General features: G+C 38.2%; 2 protein-coding genes and 1 non-coding gene across 4 annotated transcripts in view; 2 read left to right on the top strand and 1 right to left on the bottom strand.

Moving 5' to 3' along the window:
• The window catches only part of LOC131785884 (delta-1-pyrroline-5-carboxylate dehydrogenase, mitochondrial-like), a 71515-nt gene extending 62762 nt beyond the window's left edge, over positions 1 to 8753 (bottom strand). For both annotated transcript variants that reach the window (XM_066171688.1, XM_066171687.1), the window contains exons 1-13: positions 8628 to 8753; positions 7289 to 7475; positions 7106 to 7153; positions 6457 to 6530; positions 6296 to 6377; positions 5263 to 5343; positions 4127 to 4198; positions 3391 to 3556; positions 2445 to 2541; positions 1806 to 1856; positions 1006 to 1028; positions 859 to 906; positions 322 to 422 (exon numbers count right to left, since the gene is read on the bottom strand). In XM_066171688.1, the coding sequence (XP_066027785.1) occupies positions 322 to 422; positions 859 to 906; positions 1006 to 1028; positions 1806 to 1856; positions 2445 to 2541; positions 3391 to 3556; positions 4127 to 4198; positions 5263 to 5343; positions 6296 to 6377; positions 6457 to 6530; positions 7106 to 7153; positions 7289 to 7475; positions 8628 to 8668 (1071 nt within the window). In that variant the 5' untranslated portion in view covers positions 8669 to 8753. The remainder of the gene's footprint in view (positions 1 to 321; positions 423 to 858; positions 907 to 1005; positions 1029 to 1805; positions 1857 to 2444; positions 2542 to 3390; positions 3557 to 4126; positions 4199 to 5262; positions 5344 to 6295; positions 6378 to 6456; positions 6531 to 7105; positions 7154 to 7288; positions 7476 to 8627) is intronic.
• Positions 6874 to 6946, top strand: Trnai-gau (transfer RNA isoleucine (anticodon GAU)). The gene has a single exon. It is a non-coding gene; the product is annotated as a tRNA-Ile (tRNA).
• Positions 8754 to 8860: 107 nt separating the features above from the next.
• Positions 8861 to 23331, top strand: LOC131785886 (dnaJ homolog subfamily C member 11). The gene is made up of 21 exons (XM_059102839.2): positions 8861 to 8937; positions 9016 to 9102; positions 9822 to 9864; positions 10013 to 10083; positions 10528 to 10557; positions 10959 to 11030; positions 11770 to 11843; positions 11959 to 12010; positions 12781 to 12903; positions 13374 to 13441; positions 13701 to 13765; positions 14986 to 15110; positions 15971 to 16050; positions 16573 to 16689; positions 18062 to 18217; positions 18531 to 18600; positions 19263 to 19320; positions 19418 to 19469; positions 19588 to 19690; positions 21267 to 21396; positions 22938 to 23331. Exons 1-21 carry the CDS (start codon positions 8872 to 8874, stop codon positions 22958 to 22960), a joined length of 1665 nt encoding a protein of 554 aa, XP_058958822.2. The 5' UTR covers positions 8861 to 8871; the 3' UTR covers positions 22961 to 23331.
• The last annotated feature ends 1428 nt before the right edge of the window (positions 23332 to 24759 follow it).

Genomic DNA, 24759 nt, shown 5'->3' with positions numbered 1-24759 from the left:
TGCAAAATAATCGGGGCCTTAATTTACAGTATGAGCGTTAACCTCAAGCTTGGGAGCATGAGGTATGTACCATTTGATGGAAATTTCTAACTAGGAATTCCATTCAAATGGCTAGCGCCCCATTATTTGAAAATCCTTCCTTCGCCTTATACAGACAGCACCTTATTACATAAACTTTTAAAACAATTTTATTTAGCGATTACAACATTCGTGGCGTTTATTGTTCAAGTTACCTTATTATGGCATTTTTTCAAAATAATGAGATTTGCGAGTTTATCCTGCCATGCAAATTTCAAACAATGAGGTAAATGGAAAGCTTACCTCTGCCCACTTGGATTCTGGAACATAAATTCTTGAACACGCGGAGCATTTCTGACCACTATACCCATAAGATGCTCTAATGGTGCAGTTAACCACCGTGTCTGAAATATTCAGCGAGTTAAAATTGAATTAGAATTTTTAAAAGAACTTTTTCAGAGTATAGAGATGATCATTTAAAAATTCCACGTAAAATGTTCTCCTTGATTTAACGAAAGGAAAACGGGTGTGCGCGAGGCTTGCATGAATAAGGAGGATTTACCCTCCTAATGGTATTCTGAAGACTTTCAGAAAACTATTAATATCTTTAAGGAGTTAAACTCTTCGATAGAACATACTCAAGACTGTAAGGCTGATTTATACTGACGCCGCTGTGGTTTAATGCCGCTTGTTCGACGTCTGTGCGGCAAGTTACGGACCGAGTTTCTTCCTTTCGGATTTATGGCCCCAAGGGGAACCCTTCGAGCCATACGGAGTGATACTATTTCATTAGTTAGTTACTATAAGCAATTATGAAACTCAAACTCAAACAAACTTTACCTATGTCAGCAGACTCATGTAAAAAGTGGAAATTCTTTCCTCCACATTCTGCAACCACATACACAAGATAAAAAAAAAAAGGTTAAAGAGCTTTAATCTTCATATTAAGAAAAAAACACCTTGCTTCAAAACTGAGATTTCACAAACCTCCAATTAATCTTGGGAAGGTTCTGCAAACAAAATAACAAGTAAAGCAACAGTTTTTAGTAACTTCCAGGGCTGGGTTCTAGATCTAATTATATATGCCTACCAACCTCACTGGTTGGTAGGCAAAATGGTTCCTCCAAAATCATGGCTTTCCCAAACTTTTTATACAATCTTGAATTCTCAAGATACTGTATGTGATCAATGCTGTTTGAAAATAGCAGGATGATTGTACCTCAGAAAATCACTAAAAAGCAAACACCTTTTTGATTTTTCCTTTATTATCTGAACAAGATTAAGGCTAGTGGTTTTCAACCTGCTTGAAACAATGTTTCCAAGATTTCTGAGCCATTTAACACTCTCTCTCAAACAGTGCCAAAACATTTTCAACCAAAAGGGAGAAGTTATGTAAAGAAAGGAAACTATCAATACTAAAGGGACATAGTTTCATTTAACCCTTTAACCTCTAAGAGTGACCAGCATCTAATTTCTCCTTAAAACATCACCCCTGAATCAAATGTAACGGTGACAAGAATAAAGGAAATGATCAACAACTGAAGAAGCTCATGATTGTTAAACAAATTCTCCTTGTCAGCTCCTTAGGAAATGTACAGTGAACAGTATGGAGAATATGTATACTGATGCAACAGTGTAAAGAGTTAAAACATCAAATTCTTTGAGTCAAAATTGCACAAAAAGAATGGCAGACTGAGTGGAGCGTTGACTGAGTGTGGATAAAGTATTTTTAGACCTTAGAACTGAAATGGTTAACAATAATGTATGAGCTGGCATGGTTGGCTTACCTGTATATATCAATGTTCTCTGCAACGTTTTTCCAAATGTGTCTAAATGTTCTGAAGAAATAAACCAAAGTGATCACAACAGTTTACACAGTGAAGAGATGGAAAATTAGCCTGCAGTGCAGGAGTCTTATTAGGGTGAGTTAACATTAAGAAGCATGCAATCGTTTGTTCAACTGGCCATGTTTGATTTGGATTTAGAGTCAACCATGGGGAGAGGGGATGAGGAGAGGCAAAAATATTCACTCCCCCACCCCACCCCTCTCCTCATTTTTTTACTGTTGCTCACCCCCAAGGTACAAATTTCTTTCTCTCCCCAGCCTTCTGTTGCCATTAAAATTAAAGATGACAGTCATAATTTTGCTAAGAAAATTCTGAGCACTTGCTTCCCAAAATTACACCTGCCCTGCAGGCTGATGGAAAATTAGCAGCATTTCTTTATGCATACATTTTTAAATCAATTGTAAATAGAGTATGTATAATTTACTTGAGGAAAAGTTGAAAAATTATTCAATCAATATAAAAATTGCTCATACTTGGTAGTCAGCTGCTGATTGCAAGGTGAGCCCACAATTCTCTTTTTCTCAGAGAGGAAAAAGGGGGGCAAATGACACAGGAAGGAGATAGGGTTCTGTGACTTACTCAACGCTGCCAGTAAAGTTAATTCCTGCTAAATGAGGTGATGCTGTTATCACATCTCCAAATGTCTTGCCAGATGATGGAATAAAGTTCACAACACCTGCCAAGAAAATAATAAATAAATCATTGATAGATCACACCAACAGCTCTGAGGATTTATGTTCATTTATCACTAATCAACTGAGAAAACACTAGATCATTTCCAGCAATAACAGCACAGGAAACAAAATGTATGCCCTGTATTTATAGTAGGATGGTCTCTGTACAGTCTCCTCAGAGGATCATAGAATTTGATTTTCTGAGTGAGAATGGTTATGAAAAGATAGGGTGTTATTTTTCTTTACAAAACCTGAGTGGAAGTCATTGTCTGAGTCAAGCTCTTAATTGACGCCACATGATGACTGCAGAGCTGTCATAAAAAAAGTATTAATGTTTTTTGCACCCCAGCAAGTTACCAACCTCTCAAAAACTCAACCCTGACAATTGTGTAAACGTACATTTTATTCCTTGGATTTGTATTTACAAGTCTTCATGTGCCCACAATTAGCTTGAGTGCTATTATAAGTGGGTTGCGTGTTTGACCTAAAACTATTATATAAGCATTCACAAATTACTTATAACCTTATAGGATTGTGAATAGGACAAATTTACTGTTACAGAATAAATAAATTTACAATATCATACAGGGATTTTGAGGTACAAATTTAACGATTGACAAAGGAGTTTATCAACTCAATAATCAAAGCAATATTTTATTTTGTTCTGCAACAAAATTCTCACTACTAGCCAACAAAGAATTGTATGGCAATGAATGGGGAGGATTTCTAGCTTAGTACATTTCTCAAGAGTGAAGAGGTTAATGACAGCCTTGGTCTCTAACCACTAATGGATTCTAGACTAGCATTATTTTCAACCGCATATAAATAAACAATAAAAAAAGATTCATTACCATCAGGAACACCAGCCTCTTGGAAGATTTTGTACACCTGGTAACTGGCCAACATTGTTGTTAAGGCAGGTTTCCAGAGAACAACATTGCCCACAATTGCTGGGGTACCAGCTAAGTTTCCACCAATAGCAGTGAAGTTAAAAGGTGAAATAGCAGCAACAAAACCCTGGGGGTGGCAGGGGTAAATATATACATGTTAATTGATGGTTTAACAAATAACAAAGGCGGATAACTCAAAGTACCATTCAATACAGTCATTTTGTTACCCTACTTTCCACCAGTACTTTTTCCCTGTTTTTCAGTGTTCTAATGTACATAAAAAAATTATGCACGTCTGACTGGCTGAAAACAAGTGCATTCTCAAATAGTGTGCATGCTGCCAAAATTTACATTATTTTGTCTAGACTCTCTGTGATGTTTTTTCATGTATATTATTAACAAGTAAAAACATGATTTCTCGTGCAATTTAGCATTATAAGCACTTTTTCAATGTTTCAAAGATTGCAACTTGCACTTGCCCTATCGGCTCATGCAATTTTGTTGTCTTCAAAAAATTTATTTGTGCTTATTAAAACCAAATGGCACCCAAAATCATGTTATTACCTATACTAATAACATGATAATCTAATTTTATGTATTTTGATGCCCTTATAAAATAAAATGGCATAGTGGTGGAAAGACAACAAAATGTATTTTAAATTTTTATTTAATTTTTTAATAACCCTAAGTGAGTTACCTCCAGACCTCTGTATTTGAGTTGGTTGATTGCCCCTCTAGATTGGTGAAGCTCTACACCATCACGCAGTTCCTGCAATCAAATCAACATAAATTTGTGACTTGAAAAGTGTCTCTTACTGAATATTCATTGTGACTTCAATTCTGAGGTAAAAATTTTACTTGCAACTTCAAATCCTTCTAGGCAAGTTGAAGAGTACAATAATGTAAACTGGATTAAATCGAAAGCCATCACAGAAAAAACTATAATTTAGATATATTCACAGTCATATATTCATCAGAATAAACATACACATTTAAGGCAAAGCAATGAATAAAACCTGATTAGAAACAAAACAAATCATGTACTGGTACTGTTCACTAGGCTTTCACTGCCCCACCCAGGCCAATGTCCATGAACTTGAATGTTAGACCACATTCAATAGCCTATTGCTTCAAAGGTGGCCACCCTCTAATAAGCGCCCTACCCTAAATAAGTACCCACCCTCCTTGGCCAAAATGTCAACCAGGCACCCCTCACAAATAAACAACCCCTCCTCCCTCCACTTCTTAAATAGTAAGGATACAAAGAAAACCTGTTTCTCTTGCCACTTTATGTACAACTTTTTACACTTCTACTACAAAAAAATAAGTTTAGGAGATAAGTTTCTTCTCCATTCCAGTTCTTTCTATCTCCTTGTGCTTGGAGAATTTTTTTATGTGCATCATCTGTTCTTTTCCTCCTTCTTATAAGCACCCATCAATGAAGTGCCCTCCTTCTAATAAGCACCCCTCAAAGAAGTGCCCTTCTTCTGATAAGCACCCCTCAATGAAGTGCCACCCTTCTGATAAGCACCCCTCAATGAAGTTCCCTCCTTCTGATAAGCACCCCTCTCCTTCAAACAAATACCCCTCAATGAAGTGCCCTCCTTCTAATAAACACCCCTTAATGAAGTGCCCTCCCTCTAATAAGCACCCCTCAATTAAGTGCCCTCCTTCTAACAAGCACCCCTCCCAATAGGAGAAATTTTAAAGAAGTGCCTAGGGGCTTATTCAAGGAAATAATATATAATGTAATGAATAAAAAGACATGTGACTTATTTGATAATGGTCATAAAACCTTTTAGTGTTTTTAGTATTTCTAATACTGGTTTTTACCTTTGCATAATGAATTCCAAATCTATAAAAATCAGCTATCTCCTGAACACAGTCAATATCAGCCTCAAATGCAGTTTTAGCCTGAAAGAATCATATTTTTATTCTTGATTGAAATCAAACATTATTAGTGCATGTCATCTGTCATACATTTACTATAACTTAACCGTCACTAACCTGAATCCTCAATAACTCACACCTCCCTCTAATTCAAAGCAATTTTTATTCCTGTCAGGTCATATATTTTTAACCTTTGATAACTCAAACCCTGTCAAGCTAAATCTGTCAATATGCGACAAATGAAAACAAACAATGTACTGCAGTCCAAAGCATTTAATATATTTTAAAGCATCCAACTAGTCATTGTCCTTTTTTTGCATTACACGAAACTTGTCATTCTAGTACTTAAGGCACATTTAACCCTTTAACTCCCAGAAGTGATTAACATAAAAATTCTCCCTACAATATCCATACATTCTTCAGCAAACAGGTAATGAGAATATTCAAACTTATCAGGTAGAAGCCGCTATCTTGATTTAGCACCAAGTTCTCATAACCAATTTACAAGGAAATGTGTAGCAGCTGCACGAGGAGAATTAATACTTAGATCTTGGGAGTTAAGGGTTAACTAACAGTACTTCACAAGGACTTGCTGCTTAACTCCACCTTCTGAATTATACTGCATGAATAGAAAAAAGTGAATATCTTTTCTCTTATTTCAGGTCTTTTGTTTTCAACTCCTGATAATTCAAAACTCCCAATAACTTGAACCTTTTTCAATTTCCCTTTACCATAATATCAGTATGCATATTCTCCACACTTTTCTATATACATTTCCTAAGGTACTGTCCAGGAGAATTTGTTTAACAATCACAACTTTCTCTGGCTGGTCATCATTTCCTTTATTCTCATGACCTTAACGTGTGATTCAGGGGTGCTAGTATGAGAATTTAGATGTTGATCACTCTTAGAGGTCAAAGGGTTAAAGGTTAGAGTTATCCTGAGATGACTGTAGTCTACCTAGGACTCAACACACCTGTCCCACCATGGTGACAGCTAGTGATGGGATTCTGTATTTTCCCGTAATCAAATCTGCAACCTTGTGAAAGATGGCTGCCCTGAAAAACAAAAAAGAATGATGCCATTGAGACAAACTGCCCATGTTCAATTAAATGGTTTAAACCTCAAAGACCTCACCGGTGTTCAAGAGGTGTACGTTCCCAATCCTTTCTTGCAGCCATGGCACTGTCAATGGCCTCCTTTATCACTTCCTACAACCATACATATAAAAAATAAATCATTTAATTATGATGTGTCCAGACTTCGAAGGTTTATTTGGATCCAACATTATGACCAGCTCTCAGTTGGCTTGTTAGTTCAGTTGGTAGAGCACTGCACTGGTATCGCAGAGGTCATGGGTTCAAATCTTATATGGGCCTGAATTTTTTTCAGGTTCTATTTTCAACTACTCGTTTCAGTAGTGTTCTTAGCTGCAAGGATCTCTTAATTTTGTTTTTTCACCACAGTGCAAATATATGAATTTCATATATCTAAAATCATTATTCATCACTTGGATGGTTTATTTGGATCCAACATAATGACCAGCTCCCAGTTGGCTTGTCAGCTCAGTTGGTAGAGCACTGCACTGATATCGCAGAGGTCATGGGTTCAAATCCCATATGGGCCTGAATTTTTTTTAGGCCTTATTTCAATTTCTGGTTCAAAAGTGTTCACAACTGCAAGGGATCGATGCTATAATTGTTTCTTCAACCGCAGTGCACATATGATTTATATTTTCTAGTATTTCGAATAAATAACTTATTACAAACAAAAAGAAAACAATTACCTCAGTTGCCATGTGAAATTTGGCAATCTTCAGAGAGTGGTTGTAGGGCTACAAAAGAAATAAACAGAGAAAACCAAGCTAAGGATACAGATTCATTTTATTAAGATATGTAAAATAATTCTTTCAAGTTTTGCTACCAGTAAGGGGACTAGCAAAAGATGTTCAAATGATCCTGTAACATACCACCACTTGGTATCCTGTGTTTCCAGTATAGATTTCCTTTCCACCAACAACACATGGAATTTCCAGGCATTCACCATGAATTCTCTGGATTTCTGCTTTCAACTCTTTAAGGTCAGTGCTGCCTGGGTTCAAGTTCGTTGCTGGTTCATTGGGAGGCAGAGAAACTACACTTCTAGCACCAAGGATTCTGGTAAATAATAAGAAATAATTACAATTAAAAATATAACAGTTCAATGACACAATGGTGATGAACAGACCATTGCTGTTTGTAAATAAGGTTATTCAGCTAGTGTGCTAATTATTGCTGAGCTACTATCTAGAATAATTTTGGAACAGGAAGCTGGAAACAAGAAAAAATTTTTCTACACCCTCTACAGGATAAAAGATCCTGACGAGGAACTTCAACTTTGTGGATAATCTCCCACCTTATTGTCACTTAGAGTCCCACTCAGCTGAAAGTTTCAGCTGTCAAATTTATCAGTGTTGATAAAAACTTCCGAAAGGGAAAAAAATTACCTGTTGTTACTGATGTGACTAGGAAATATTTAAGACATAATACTATAAATAAAAGTCTGTTCGTCTGCTTTCCATTTTTAGAACTGCGATTTTATTTTAAATTGAGAAGATCTACTAATTCATAATTGATTCCTTTAATAAATTTTTTCACAATCGGTACACCCAAACAATGAAAAGAAGATTTTTTTTTTCATACCAAAAGTAATAAATCTTTTTTAACATAAGTTTGCTTTTTACAAGGTCATCATCACTTTTAGTTCTCTCTGACCTGCGTGTTCCAACAAAGTTCACAAAATTTCCATGACATCAATCGGTATTTTGTTTTGTTATTGCTAAGGCGTAGAGAGGAAGCGTTTTCATTCTTGGTCAGCCTCCAAAAGTTCTCTATTGTACATAACGCTCGTGATCAAAAGAGCGGAAATGACCAAGCGTTTCAGCCGTTAATTCTTTCGCCTGTTTAGCGTTGTAGAAGAAATAAAAAATCTCAAGCTCTACAAATGTGGAATGCTCTGCCAAAGCATGTTGTAAACGGGATATTTCCTATGCAATATCGTAGACCCAAATGTGTTAAACTGCTAAATATATCCCTCTTTCCTCTTAATTAGCTTAAAAACCTCCGCAAGTTGCATAAGCTATTTAAGAAGACTCTATCCTAAAAAAAATCGAGGATTTTCATTCATTCACCAATCCCTGCGAACAGGGATCGATCGCGTTGCGTAAGATTGCAACAATTTACGGGAACAAACATGACTTCGTTGGTAAAACCTTCAGCATTATAAATACTTCTGCCGCATGAAGGGCACACGAAACGAAAGAAGCATACCTCAGGCCTTGACTTCTGATAACCGATCGCGCAACCAGCATGATTAAAAACTATGAAAACAGCGCAGAGAAGTGAAACAGAATTACGAACATCTTCAATTTCAGTCCGTTAAGAGACACGTTATTCTCCAAATATGGTAAATTTGTGGGCGTGTGTGCAGTACTATCCAATTAACTTAACTTCGAGATGAATCATCTTAGTAGCCCGCAATTTCAAAAGAGAGATCCAGCGGAACAATTTCAAAATGGCGGAATCAGAGGAAACTGAAGAAGTAGTAGATCATTATGCAGTTTTAAACGTCCGTAGAGAGGTAGAAATGAACTGAGCCAAATTATTGATGCGGCAACTATGTTATCTTGCTAATGATGTACTTTGAATTGAATTTCAGGCCAATGAAAGTGAAATCAAAGCAGCTTACAGGCGCATGTGTGTGTTATATCATCCGGATAAGCATACTGATCCCGCCAAGAAAAAAGTAAGCTTGTTAAATAACTCTTCGGTTCGCCAGAATTTTGTTTTGTAATTTTATATGAAGATTTATCTTAGTATTAAAATATGCGATTCTCAACATAGGCCAAAATACTGATGTTTAGCAACCAAAACATCAGAAATGTACTTGTCCTTGAATATTGCATGTGACCATAATGCTTGCCAAAGGGGGATGCCTTGACATCCTGAAATAGGGTAGCCCAGTTAGTTGGCCATATGAGAACTCTACACATATGAGAAATTTTAGCCTTTTAATTGGCGGAGATCTAAGCAAGATCTCAAGTCGCATAGGAAATGTACGCTCAGTTACTAGGCGAATATGATGCAATCTCAGTAACCAGGCTGTGGACTCAAGGTGAACAGGTCTGTGAAAGAAACTTAATCCTATTTTAAATTTTGTAGGCTTTTTCCTCTAGAGGAAAATATACTGTATGAGGTATACACTCATATATTGACGCTGGGCATCAGTTCAGAAAGAATGTTCACTGTGACTTGTGGCTTGGCTCCCTGTCCTAAAGCTCTGGAAATTAAAAAGCTCTGGGGAAGGTGGGTTGGGGGGGAGGGGAGATGAGGGGATCAACAAGGGAAATTACTCTTACTTCTTCTTTTTTGTTTGTTTGTAATCTTAGGCCCTTCGTGAATGATTTCTCTTTATGGTCAAAATGTTTTACATTGAAATTGTCTTTTTTTTAATTGGTTCTCCAGATTGCTGAAGAACTATTCAGTAAAGTTCAAAAGGCTCATGATGGTATGTTATTCTTTGAAGTATGTTAATTATAATTCAATTGAATCTTCATTGGGAAATTAAGGTAAAAAAGAAAAAAAACCAAAATGCATATCTCGAGCAAAATATTAAGTATGTTAAATAATTAATAATATAATTTTTTTCCAATTAGTCCTCAGTAATCCAGAGAAAAGAGGAATTTATGATATTTATGGCCAAAAAGGACTTGATGCTGGCTGGGAGGTTAGTGCTGAGAAGTAATCAGTAGTATTGTTAACCATTTTACTCCTAAGATCTCCTGAATAATTCTCCTTACTATCTGCCATTCAATTTTTATAACAATTGTTCTAAGAATTCAGAATTAGATTGATTAATAATTTATAAATTTCTTCATTCTCATCACCTAGAAGGAGACAGAGGGATTTTTCTGTGCTTCCCTTGAAATTAAATAACCCTTTACACCCTAAGATCAGTATGCATATTCTCCATACTGTTCTCTATACATTTCCAAAGGTGCCGATAAGGAGAATTTGTTTAACAATCAAGAGTTTCTTTAGTTGGTGATGATTCCCTTTATTCTCATGATCATAACTGAGGGTTCAGCAGTATTATTGTAAGAAGAAAGTAGATGCTGGTCACTCTTAGGGTTTTTAAAGAGTTAAAAAATGTTGTTTTATCCTTTTGCAGATTATTGAGAGGCAAAGGTCTCCAGCTGAAGTAAGCTGAAACTTACTCTAACAAAATTTGAAGAAATGTTTTGTCAGTAATTGAGGTTTACAATCACGAGTAAAACTGCTTTGCTAGATAAGTGTAGTCAACTTAAGGATGACAAGAAGATTGATAGTGCATTGTAACTGTTTAACTCCCAAGATCTGATTGTTACTTCTCCCCTCTGGCGGCTACAAATTTCCCTGTAAATACATATGATTTACAGTTATTTGGTGAAAATCAAGATGACAACTTCTGCCTGATAGGTTTGGGTATTCTCATTACCTGTTTGCCAGGTAATGTATGGATATTATAGGGAGAAGTTACATGTTAATCACTGGGAGTTAAAGGGTTAAGGTAAAAAGGGAGATTTCTAATGATAGGAATGTTGTTGTATATTACTTGCTTAGTTGCGTGAAGAATATGAGAGACTACAAAGAGAGAAGGAGGAGCAGCGTTTACGGCGGATCACAAATCCAACAGTAAGTTATTAGCTTCTTTTTTTTTTGGATTTTGAGATTTTGTGGTATCATCATTATGCTGAATGAAGGGAAGACTTGATAGCCTTATGGTTAGCACATTAGCCTTGTGGTGTGCACACAAGACTAATGATTGAAAGGTCAAGGGAACTGACATGACTGTGAGTGGTTCTTTAGCAAGGTTTTTTACTCTCAGAGTTCCTTTTCCCAATCAGGGGGGTAATGGTTACTGACAAATTGTCAGAAGTGAGCATAGCCTGACTGATATTTATGGGTTGACCTCCAATGTGACCATCATCCTTTCCAGGGGAAGGACCATTTCTCTTAGTGGCTTTTTCATGGTCAAGGGTGTTGGAAATATTAACATTGTGCATGGGGTAAACATTTGTTAAATGGTGAGAGGGAGTAAGATTCTAAAAAAACTGTGGTTCTGCATCAGCAGGGGAGTATTTCAAGATAATTTGGTTTTATCAGTGTAGTTGAAATGTGAAGTGGTCACTGTGAAGAGATTCTAAAGCTCATGTTATGAGTACTAGCCCTTGGTCAGAGTGAATTGATTATTGAGTACCATGCAGGATCATTCAGGTTGTGAGGAATTATGCTGTGGCCACACAAACTTTGTCCAAAAGTATGTTGTATGCGTTGATAAGTTCTTGCAGCTAAGTTGGTCCATCTAATGCATGCAGACTTAACTGTATTATGGTACCAAAATGATTTGTGAAAAGCATTTTTTACCTTTCAGGGAAGTATTTCTGTTGGAGTGGATGCTACAGACTTGTTAGATAATTACAACTTAATTGATTCTTTCAATGAAAGGTGAGTTCTTTTCTTAATTTTGGACTGCTCTCAGAGTATCACAAGTAACACAAATAGAAACATTTAACAGTCTAAAGCATTGTCTAAAGATATCTTTTTTGGTCTCGAATCTCAGGGTTTTGCCAAACATTGAAGTTAGTTCCATGTCAATCTCACAGTCAATAGAGGTACTTGATGAATATATGTATATTGTATTATCTGAAGTTTTGGTATGTAGTATCACAAAGTATTTTTACAAGTTTTGTTATATTTGGATGAGTCTGTAGTGCTAGTCAAAATGTAAACAACAAGTACAATTACAGGCATTACTACACACCAAAACGTGTAATAAGTTATTTATTGTCAACTGCTTTATTTTATGTGCATTTCTTATAAGGCAAGAAAAGGGAAGCTGATAGAGAAGTGTAACGCACAGCTGACTGGTTAATTGAGTTTATTTGTTACAGTACAAAATGACCAAGTGTCCAAATATGGCCTGATATTTGCACTCGATTCACACATTATTTGTACTCTACTCAGTGAAGTGGGATAATAAATCAAGATATCAATAGTTTTTAGTAACTAGTGTTTGTATCCTTTGCTTGCCAACTGTCTACTTTGTCAGATTGTTGATCAAAATTTTCTAAACCTCAGCATTTTTATGAAGGAAACTTTTTGCTGATTAAGAAGAAAGCTAAAAAAGAGGGAAAGGTGATACAATTGACCTGATTTCATTGATTAGTTCTTGCTCTCTGTGAGTCAGAGTAAAAGCCCTTGGACCATTTGAGGTTAAGGCAAACTTAATAGTGACTGAAAAACACTTTGAAGTATAACTGTTACAACAAACTCTTTAATGTTCAGTTGTTACAGTCTCTTGGATTTGTTATTAAGGCATCAGATATTATATGCTGCTTAGAAAAGGAGACAGCCTTGAAATAACTTTTGCTTTCCTCTCAAGGCACCTCTGACTCGCACTGATACACTCACTCTAGCTGGTAATTTAAAGATCAAGAATGGAAATGGGGATGGTAGTGTCTCAGTGTCAACAAGGAGGTTATTTTCACACAGTAAATGGGCTGAGGTAACTGTTGATTTTTAAAGGTACTGCATGTGTCATTGTGACAGGATTTGCATGGCTGCATTCCCTGTTCAGGAAACAACTTGTGAGTTCTGTTTTGAACTTTCGCTCCTAGACGGTGAATAGTTATGAACAAGGTGTCAATGTTGAGATCTTTTTTCGATTTTTTTTTTTTATCAATCATGGAAGGCAACTGTCCATCTTTTTCTTCTTATCTCATAGCTGTTAACCCTTTGACCCTTAAGACCAGCATCTAATTTCTCCTTACAATGTCACCCCTGATTCATACAGTAAGATCAGGAGAATAAAGGAAATGATCACCAATGAAAGATGCTTTTGATTGCTAGACACTTTCTCCTTGTTAACACCTTTGGAAATGTTTGAAGATCAGTTTGGAGAATATGTATACTGATACTCTGATGCTAGGATGTAAAGGGTTGAAATAACTGGAAGGTAATTTGAATTAATTTTAGGCCACCTTTGAGGCTGGAAATGGCCCGAACCTTACCCTTCGGGGATTTGCAAACCTTACACAGAGAAGGTGAGTAATTTTTTGGTCCAACAGTTTGTAATATGTTTGTTACTTCTGCCATCAGCATTCCTCAGTGCAAGCAATCTCAGTCTTGATAAATAAATGTAGCTTTCTGGGGTTGATTCACAAGAGAAAACTGTAAGGCTAATCAAGATGTTTTTTGTTTTTTTTTCATCTCAATCTCAGCCACAAAATAATTTATATTGGAAGCCTTTTTGGAACATTTTTTGTTTATTTGACCTAAAATATATATTCTGTGTTTCTTTAGTCATATAATTGGAGGAATTTCCATCAGAGGTCATGGCAGTGCAGTGTCTGGTGGATTTCATTGCAGTATGTATTTTGTGATAGTAACATTATGTTAAGCTCATCTGTTCAAATTTTAACAGTTACATCTTCAGAATTGAATATATCATTGGTGAAGAACCATTAGATTGCTATTTATCCCCTAATCTTGCCAGGAAGTCATTTTTGCCCTCATCCTATGCTTATCACAAACAAATAACATGTCACCTTATCCTAACCCTTTAGCTCCCATGAATGACCAAGGCAGAATTTCTCCTAACAATATCAATACAATTTCAAGCAGACAGGTGATGAGAATAAAGAAAAATATCGATTAGGGGATTAGTAGTTGATCCAATACCAAATTCTCAGATCAAACAGCATAAGAATTGTGTGACAAACAGTTAGGAGAATTACTTATAAGATCTTGGGATTAAAAGAATCAAGCTCAAAATTTACCATGTTTCTTAACGTACTTTTATTCATGATGCTTTTGACATCGGTAATCCCAGCGGCATGCACAAGGTGTTTGTATCCAAATTTTTTCCAGTGGAATCCTCATGGGATCTCAGTCTAAAAACCTCCTCTAAAAAACCCCTTCCTAAAAAACCCCTCCGGAAAAAAAAAACTCTCTTTAATAAAACCCTCTCTAATAAACCCCATTCTAATAGACCCGTTTCTACTAAACCTCTCTCTAGAAAACCCCTCTCCAAAAAAAAAACCCTCTCTAAAAGAAAAACCCTCTCTAAAAGAAAACCCCTCTAAAAAACCCCTTCCAATAAACCCCTCCGAAAAAAAAAACTCTCTTTAATAAAACCCTCTCTAATAAACCCCATTCTAATAGACCCGTTTCTACTAAACCTCTCTCTAGAAAACCCCTCTAAAAAACCCCTCTAATAAACCTTCCTTATACCCTCGACAAATTAATAACATCCTTGGCATATTTTTGTCAAACGTAAGGGTCCTGTCACGAAAGAACAACGAACCGAAGCTATTTATTCTATTCCGTGAAATGACCGTGATCACGAGTATAACGGACAGACCACACGTCAGTTTGGTACACGTTTGAAAGAGCATCAAAAAGCGGTCTTCTTTTTCAAAAGGAAAATTCAGCTTTGTCGGAGCACACATGCCTAACTAACCATACAGTTTGGTGGGATAAGTCTAAAATTATCACCACCATTCATTAAATCTTTAAACCAGAGTAGCATCAAACCATGTCTGAACATCCTTTTTAATCTCAATGTAGTTTTATTTTACTTCGCTAGTGATAGTGCGGCAACTAGACAAAAACACAGTTGGCTACATAACATACAGAGAAGGTCTTCAATCTTCACTGAATACAACCGTCATAACAGAATCTGAGGACACCAAAGCACAGGTTACAATTCAGGTATGAAGGAGGGTCATTTCTTTTTTTCTCATGATCTTAATGAACGATTTGGTAGTATGTCTGTTAGGAGAGATTACATAGTGTTCAAGTGTTCACCCTCGTGTTTAAAAGCTTGATTAAATGGCGTGCTTGATGGAACAATTTGGTCACCACTAATTCGAATTTTAACAATTTGCGCCTCAAACGAGAACCTTGAAACGCGTTTTCTTATTGTTTGAAACATATTCTGCTCATGAAAAATCTTTATTGAGTGTTTAAATGCGCAACAAAGTAAAACAAAGGGCGTTTTCCCTTTTGAGCGCTGGTTTTCAAGAAGAACTTTAGCAAGACTTGAGGTGAGCTGCCTGCTAACAAGTAGCTACAAAACTTTGGTATCGAAACTTTGGTCGCCAAAAGTCAATTTCTGTCGCATTGGGAACCCTCTGGTTGTTATTTTAGACCCTGTTAGAGTGCTTTCTGATTTAGTATCGTAAAACAAAAGTGATGACAACGGCCAATCAGAAGAAAGGAAAAATACCTTTAAGAGCCAATGAAAACTCGGAGTAAAAATAACCAAACAGCCTAAAAGGCGGGAAACGCGGGCGACCGAGTGGTGATTGGTTTTAGTTTTGCATCTGATTGGTTGAGAGAGTGACGCAAGTTATCTGGACCAATCACAGAGCGAAGTGAGGCAAAACCAAAGCAATCCCGTGTTATTTTCAATACAACTACATTTGGACCACTCCTTAAAGGACAGTTTGCATACAGAAGAAAGTTCGAGATCAAACCGTTAATAGAAGCTCAACTTAACAGCCTTTGAATATTTTTTTGTCACTTGGAACAAGCTATGAATGTTTTATTATTTATTTCATCTTTTTTAGTTTGGTATTCCACATTCGTTTGCAATGGTGGCGTTTGTAAGAAAAATAGAAAAGAACACAAAACTCAAAGGCTCCGTTAAGTATGTCAGATTTGTTTCCATGTTCAGTTACCATGGTATCTAAATGTCCTCAGGGGAGCATTTCAATTCCGAAGGGTTCCAGATGGAAAAGGGGGTGGGGCGGACGGGAGGGGGATTTACTAGAAAGAGGTTTATTAGAAATGGGTTTATTATAGGGGGGTTTATTAAAAAGGGGATTTTTAGAAAGGAATTTTTTTTTAGAGAGGGGTTTATTACAAACGGGTCTATTAGAATGGGGTTTATTAAATAGGGGGTTATAAGAGAGAGTTTTTTTTCGGAGAGGGTTTTTTAGAGGGGGTTCTCCTAGGGAGGGGTTTATTAGAGGGGGCTTTTTAGAGAGGGTTTATCAGGTTTTTTTTTTTTTGGAGAGGGTTTTTTTAGGGGGTTTTTAGAGAGCAGGTCTCAGAGAGGGGGTTCGTCAGATCATTTCGGATAAACTGAAATAGTCTTTGAGGTTAGTGATTTTTTGTGTGTGTCCGTGAGGGCTTTCACGATACTCAACACATCTCATTTATTCTTTAGAACTGGAACGTTTGGTAGCGTCCTTCAATATGGATGCGAGAGGAAAATTTCTGAACACAGCACGTTAACAGCTACGATGAGCATTGGAATACCAACCGGTGTGGTGATCAAAATAAAGTAAGGGCTGGATAATAACTTATTATTGACTCTCAAATCTGTGCTGTGGAAAAAGAGGCCAGGCAAACTTCGGCAAGATACGTTAGTCTCGTTGCCTGTTCCAGTAAAACGAAATGCGACAGAAAACGGCGTTGTCCTTCTACTATCGCGCTGTGAAGTATTTCGCTCCATTTTACTAACTGCTAAAGGCTCTTACTCTCACCATGCCTCCCTCGGCCCAGCTGAGCTGGCTCGTTCAAAGCTGGGTTGAGATAACTCAGGTTTAGTGTAAAATCTTAATTCAGATCTGAAAGCTTTTAACCCTTTACACCCTAAATACAGTATGCATATTCTCCATACTGCTCTTTATACATTTCCTAAGGTGCTGACAAGGAGAATTTGTTTAACAATCAAAAGCCTCTTCCGTTGGTGATCATTTCCTTTATTCTCATGACCTTAACGTGTGATTCAGGGGTGATATTGTGAGGAGAAATTTGATGCTCGTCACTCTTAGGGTTTAAAGGGTGAAAGAAAATGCACTATAACTCTTTTTGTCGACAATTTGATGATTGGATGCTCCGGCAAGAATAGAGAAAATTATCCCTAAAGAAGCTTTAGAAAATACAATATAAAAACCTGTATGAAAATTTAACCCTCGTTAGCGCTAATCGGTCTTCGGACAACTTGGCTCTGGAGTATAAACTGGTAACGCCGGCCGAACTATTAGGGTAGCCTGCACTAGGCATTCGGTTACAGTAAAACGCATTGAAATAGTAAAACGGTGCGATTGTGGCGGCGCGACTCGACCCAAACCTTCTTCCGCTAGCATCGCGCTTCGCTTTACTGACTGAACGCTTGGAATAGGGTCGTGCCAAAATCCTACCGGCTAGAGGTACGCCCGAGGAGCACTAGTGACGAGTTTCCCGAGTCGAGTGATCATCGGAAATTAAGCGAAAATTCCTTGATTTAACTTTCACAATGTATTCTTCATATGCAAGGTATGTGATAATGTTCATACCTGGTTCAATCACGTCGCTTGACTATTGGAAAATCGCAAATGGTGTTACTAGAATAGTCCGCGTGTCATATGAACTTCGTAATAGACCTCGCCCACCGTAGAGTCTCTGTGGCTCAGGTGTAAAGCATCGGAGCACGGAATCCGGTCTGAGTTTCGATTCCTCACGGAGACTCAGAATTTTTTCTTTGTCCCTTGCTCGTGATAAGACGAACAACATCTTTCTCGAATAAATAACTGTTGGTAAGACGATGCAGAGTTCAGCGAGCTTGCCACTAAGCTACTGTGTCCCTCGCTCTTAAACACAGGCACACCATATTGGGAGAGACGCATAACAGACTTAGCAAATGTTGGTCTTATTTTCCTTTTTTATGTTAGATTGACGCGTGCATCGCAAGTGTACAACTTCCCAATAAACTTGTCGGAAGAGATCCAACCAGCCGCTATATTTTATGGCACGGTCGTTCCAGTTGCTGTGTTCTGGGTCGTGAAGATGCTGATTGTCAACCCATTTGTGAAGATGGAAAAGGAAATGTAAGCGTTCATTTAGTCTGCGAACAGGATCTCATTAGCGCAGGAGCACGAGCGGCATGGCCCGCGGAATTCAAGCAGAGGAACGGAGCGAGCGTGCGAGCGGTCTGTGAGGGGTTTGACTCAAGATATCTTGCTTGAACCCTCGTAGACCCTTCGCTGACCTCTTGCACGCTTGCATCGCGCGTTTCGAGCAGGGAAAGTACTGGATTAGAACGGATGTCTTTCGTAGCTCAGCATGTCCAACACTAGGTTGTTTTTCGGCTTTGATAATATTTTGCTGGACAGTTTTCACTGTATGTTTTTCTTTTCTTAGGGAGACAGAAGCTAATAAAACGAAACATGCAAGGCAAATGGCGGAAAAGAAGCGAGAAGCAGAGAGTAGTGTAAGTGGCGTTTTTTACTGCTGTGTTATAGTACAGTGAAACCTCGTTTTGTCCAAATTTGGTTGTCTATTTCGGAAGCAAGGATGATGCAGTGCTGAGGGCGCTCCTTGTGGCGTGGGTTCGATTCCTCAACCTGACTTCACAAACGGGTTCAGTTTGTTGTTAGTTCCAGTCCTTGCTCTGAAGGTTTTTCTCTGGGTTCTCCAGATTTCCTCCTTTCACAAAAACCAACACTGCTGATTCCAGCTCAACTTAACACCACAAAGCGAAGAGCTGTTTCATTGAAATGCTACTGCTAAAATCTACTTTATTTTTTTATTCAATTTCACAACTTTCTGTGTTGCTACCACACTGTGTGCTTCTAGCGAGGGTGTTAAAAATGTCTGGAAAAACCAACTTTTACTTAACCAATTCAAATCTTCTATAATTCTGAGAAGAGCTCCCGGGGCGAGAGACCCTGAAATAAATCCTGTCGAACCCAGGAAGGTGAAAATAAGAATTTTCATGAGAAAAATTTGGTTATTAACAAATACATCGCATTGCTAACTTTCCTACGACTTGGTCGGAGTGTGGCTAATTAAAAACTGTGGAAACATTCTTTGAAATTAAAGAAATGTTGAGAGAAATGCTTGAAACGAAGAGTCATGCTCACTTGTTTTCAGATACAACTGATGCAAAAGACTTGCGAGAGAATAATTGAATATGAATCATCCCGGCACGGTAAGGAATAGAACATCATTCTTAAGTTCGCCCTTTTTTATTACCTTGGCTTTATGGTATTTGACTGATAGATGTCGCATTTTTTTATGTGTTACAGGCTTAATAATAGTAAATGCGTGGTATGGACACTTGGTGTCCATGGACGAAAGGTAACAGATTTTAAGAGTGACGCATAACAAAAGTCTTGCGGATGGATTTTATTTCTTTGTTACATGATAAGCAAATAGTGCTTCGACGATGGTGATTTAGTTTCTTTGTTTCTTTCAGTACACAGGGCGTTAATCGAGGCCCCAGTAAAGTAATCGACGTTACCGTGCCTGTGCAATGTCAAGTGAAGGACTCGCGGCTATTTCTCACAGAGTCATCGAAGGTAAGATACATCGAATTGATATTTTTGTTATTTCGCCTGGCCGTTAAGGCAGGAGAGTGTCAACTCTTTAATACTCAGGTGCGACAAGTTGTAACTTCGTACAATATCAGTAGTGGATCAAGTACCTTATTGTAACTTATTTCGCGACTGTAGAAAAATTGCGAAATTTAAGACCGGTGTTAAAAAAAAATTTGGCGAAAATTGACCACGCGTAATTGATTCCACTTGACCAACATCGAAGAAAAGCACTGCGATGCCAAGAGATGGCAGAAAGCAGGAGTTGTTGAGGTGGCAAAGAGTGAGTCAGCTCTTCCTTCCGAGGATCCATTTAAAGAAATTCACAGTGTGCTGTAGCTGTAAGCACAAATAGACAGAGTCATTGCTGTTGTATAGCTTTGCTTTGTTGCAAAGGAACATGTCAATTGTTCTTATCTTCGTTTTGTTATTATAATATGATAATTTTGGTTATATCAACTGAGTTCACAATCTAAATTGGCCACCGTGAAGAGTTTCAAAGCTGAAGTTTCGAGCGTTAGCCCTTCGTCAGAGAACAGACCTAACGCTCGAAACGTCAGCTTTCAAACTCTTCACGGTGGCCAATCCACATAATCAACTCTGTTGGTAAAACCAAAATTATCTTGTTATACTACCTCACCGACGCAGCACCACTGTTTCTCTTGAAACTTCCCCCCTTAATTTATTGATTATAGTATGGTTTTGTTTGGTGTCACTGGAAAGTGTTGTTATGGAAAATCTAAGATTGTTTATACCAGTTCTGACACTAAGAGAGGATTTAGTTATCCTCTCTTGGTGAGGTAAACTGTTTGGTAATCCAGATCACTATTTTAAAAATTTTCGCGAAAAAATAGCTCCTTTTAATATATCTTTTATCCATATTGCGAAATTAAAGTCTTGCGAAATATGCCCATTCCATTTTCGTGAAATTAAGTTCCGCAAAAATGAGAAACATTAACCCTTTACAGCCTAACATCAGTATACATATTCTCCATACTGTTCTCTATACATTTCCTAATGTGCCGGCAAGGAGAATTTTTTAAACAATCAAGAGGTTCTTCAGTTGATGATCATTTCCTTTATTCTCATGACCTTACTGTTTGTTCCATGGGTGATATTGAAAGGAGAAATTTGCTGGTCACTCTCAGGGATTTAAGGGTTAATGTGGTTGGTGAGACTACACAAGTGTATTTGGTAGGGGCTTGTTATCTTGATATCTCAGCAAATTCTCTCAGCTAACTCTGAGGGAAAATGTGTAACAGCTAAAGGGGAAAGTAGGGGATATTATTGTGGGAGGTAAATGTTAAGGCCACCACAAGATCTCCGTATTTACCAATTCCTTGAAGAAATCATCCTCATGGTCTTCTGTGCAGCTTTTTTTTTGGTCTTGCCGCGCAACGGAGAGAGAACTCTGCGTGACAACACCAAATTAGGCTTAGCAGCTCCAGTTGCTCTGAATTTAACAGAGAAGAAAGTGAATTTCAAAGTTCGGTTTCTCGGCACCTAATAGAATACTTTGCTCTCTTGTTTCCTTATTTTCCTTCTTTTTCTTTTCTTACAGTGTAATCTCAGCGGATTTTACGATCCTTGCCCCGAGGAAGAAAAGTTGTTGAAAATAAGATATCTCTTCAGAGACGCAGTACACGAAGTTACATACGGAGATGAAGAGCCTGTTCGGATACCAAAACAATGTGAGCAACTTCTCACTGTACTTCATTTTGTTTCAGTTTGTGTCGGTTTCTTTTCTGAGAGATGCGCGCTGTGGTGTGTCCCTTTGGTTGTTATCTTTTACCAATCAAACAGAAGCCCCGCGTAGGGGACGTCCGAAATTCTCTGTTCCGGTCAATGCGTCCACAACGGGTAGAATAATCTCCTACCCAGATCCTACCATGTTACTGAACTGAAATATATGCACAACCGCTTGACCTTAAAAGGTCTGGGTACGAGAAAACGGGTATTGTGTGGTTGGGAAATTTACTTCACAGTCCTATTGCCTCTTTTCGCCCAAGAGTGCACATCCAGAGGGGAGAGGCAAGAATTTTTGTCGGCTCTATCATCAGATCTCGGGATAATCCCGGTAACGCGAACATTCTTGCATAGCATTTGTATTATTCATTGCTGAACGCTGATACTCACAGAAAAGCATTAGTTTAAGCCACCTCACCTGAGGCGTGCGGAAATACGTAACTGTGCCCCCCTTATAAATCCAAGGTACTCCCTAGCCTATGGGGGGGGGGAGGGTACGGTTACACGTAGGCTAACGTTCCCTCCTTTTCGTTTCTTCTTTGGGAGGGTGGGGGGGGGGGGTACGGCTACACTTAGACTGGTCACGCCCTGGATAATCCTTCCACTTCAACATAATTTGTTCAGACATAGTTTGATGCTACTCTATCTTAAAGATTTAAATGTGTGCTCCGATAAAGCTGAATTTTCTTTTTTGCAAAAGAAAACCGCTTTTTGATGCTCTTTCAAACGTGTACCAAACTGAATGTTTTTGGGAGGAGGCTTAGTACGCCTGAGTATGCTACTTACCTCTGCCCTTACCAAGTGCCTATTGTCGTTGTTGAGTTGAGAAATGCTTTCCTCGGCAGCGGCGACAATTTCAGCAGTTGGTATTTTGCGAGGAGCAAGCAACGTCAGTTTGGTACACGTTTGAAAGAGCATCAAAAAGCGGTTTTCTTTTGCAAAAAAGAAAATTCAGCTTTATCGGAGTACACATGCCTAACCAACCATACAATTGGGTGGGATAAGTCTAAAACTATCACCACTAATCGGCGTTACCACCAGCGCCTTTGTTTGGAAGCCTGGCACATTAACTTCGCCCACGCTCCTTTAAATCGTGATGATGGCGGCTTACTTCCTGGCGCCTATTTACACCTTTTCAGAAAAAAAGGCTGTTAATTAGTTAGTGTTTAAAACGACCTCTTGTTGCAGCATTTAGATCACCCCTGATGAAGGCACTAGGCAGGAGTGTCGAAACATTGGGTCTATGAATTGTAACTTCCCGGTAACCTTCATTAAATCTTTAAGCCAGAGTAGCATCAAACTACGTCTGATTGTCCGCCTGGTTGCCATGTGAAGTTTTATATATGATTTGTTCAGTTGCGTTTGGTTGCTCCGTAATTGACCAAAAATGTGGAGTAATTGTGAGGTGCCTTTATCAGCTTTTGTCTAACTTTGTGAGGAGTTGTCGGAAAGAAATGTGACAGCTGTTTTTGTTGCTCTTTTCCAGCTCACCAGATTCATTTGAGTTGACTGTGACAATTTGAAATGAATCATATATTATTTAAGCTGTCCATAGTTTTGGTGTTTCATGGTGGTCGCAAAAACGGACTCAAGGAGTATGTTTCATGGCACATCCTACTAGATGAGGTGCTTGAGGATTAGAATACCGAAACGTTTGCCACAGTTGTGGTACAAGGGACACAACATTTCGGACGCGAAGCCAAATATGAAAGAAATGACAACACAGCCATCTATTTTGACTTGTAAGGTCTACAGTGGTACACAGAAATTCAAGTTCTTTCGTGGAGACCTTTTTACGTGTCTTGGAGATTGGTGAATCAAGATAAGAAGCGGGGAATTGTAACATATTCACTTTTAAACTTGATTGAATTAAAATCAACACAAACTCAAATGAATGATGTGGAATTTTTGATCATGAAGAGGATATATATATATATATCTTATAAGACATTTTGGTGTGTAGTATCGCTGAGTATTTTTACGAATTGTACCGTATTTTGACGAGCCCGTAGGGCGAGTCAAATACAAACTACGAGTAAAAATACTCAGCGATACTACAAACTTAAACGTCTTATAAGTTATTTATTATTGAACTGCTTTTTTTTCTGCTTAGTTATTCAGCTCATTTCTCTTAAGGCGGGAGAAGCAAAGCGGATAGAGAAGCGTAGCGCGCGCAGCCGACTGATTGTACAGTTTTTTTTACAGTACAAAATAACCAACTGTCGAAATAACCGTGCAATATCGCAAGACATTTGTATTCTATTCGCGCGTTATTTGTAGTCTACTTTGTGCAGTTGGATAATAAAAATGGATACTGAAGCCTTAGTTCTGACTGCACCGACCCAGATATGAAGGATCAAACCGATATCAGATGGAGCTCCTAGAAATAGGATGTAACCTTCCCTAATTAAACTGCAGAAGCCAGTTCAATGCCCAAATTTCACGATCTGGAATTGGGGCATGCTTCTCCGTATCTCTTTCCTTTTTATGTCGGCAAATTTTAAATTTCAGTTATAACTATTTTTAATCTCTTTTGGCATTATTTTAGGAAATGTTTGAAAGATGAAGCAGAAAGAGTAGCATCTCATTCCGGTCCTGAAATAAATCACCTCGTAGCCTATGAGCACGTGCTCATTAATAGCGCTTCGGCGCGAGTTTCTTCGCCCGCGGAAGGTATGAGGCTTTGAGCAACGCGATCCTGCGAGGGGCTGGAGGGGGGCTATGGCTACTAGTACTAGACCCCCTGCAAATTTCTCCTCGACTAGTCTAAAATCTTCCCGTGAGTGCAGAAATCCACGTCCAACAATGTGTATAATGAGGGCCTACTCATAAGCTACTCCTCTCCTCGATGAAACCACGAAACAAAAATTGTCTTGTTGTCCCCTTGGAACGTGGGGTGGGATCATAGGAGAACCGGAGAAAAGAGAGAGGCCCGACTGAGGCCCTGGGTTGAGGAATATTCTCACATGAAGTATAGAGCTACGAGCCTCCAGTAATGGCGGACGGTTGAACACAGAAGCGCGCGCTATGATGATCGACTTACGACCGTACAGGAAACAGCTGCCTGCCTTGGCCTTGTGGTGTTTTTGCGGAACCTGCTTTTATTCATTTGTAGCGTATCAAATGTATGGCGAAAGAGGACGAAAGAATAGGGTAAGTTGATTTCAGGTTCGAACAACGTTGAGTTAAATTAAATGTAGTGACGGGAAAGGTGATATTCTGGATTTTTAATTCAGGGGAAATTGTCAAACTTGCGGTGTTGATACTCATTTAAAAGTTCTTTTAAATAATACCTTATTCATTCGAAA

This window comes from Pocillopora verrucosa, chromosome 9 (assembly GCF_036669915.1).
Source record: "Pocillopora verrucosa isolate sample1 chromosome 9, ASM3666991v2, whole genome shotgun sequence".
Lineage (NCBI taxonomy): Eukaryota > Metazoa > Cnidaria > Anthozoa > Scleractinia > Pocilloporidae > Pocillopora > Pocillopora verrucosa.
The sequence above is the reverse complement of the archived record's forward strand: the minus strand, read 5'-3'. Positions and strand labels throughout refer to the sequence as shown.

What these genes read in the sequence shown, in the direction of transcription:
- LOC131785886 (XM_059102839.2), top strand. Translation starts at nt 8,872, where the DNA reads ATGGCGGAATCAGAGGAAACTGAAGAAGTAGTAGATCATTATGCAGTT. An exon ending in CTGATCCCGCCAAGAAAAAA is followed by an intron (nt 9,103 to 9,821) that starts GTAAGCTTGTTA and finishes TTGGTTCTCCAG; the next exon opens with ATTGCTGAAGAACTATTCAG. An exon ending in GACTTGATGCTGGCTGGGAG is followed by an intron (nt 10,084 to 10,527) that starts GTTAGTGCTGAG and finishes ATCCTTTTGCAG; the next exon opens with ATTATTGAGAGGCAAAGGTC.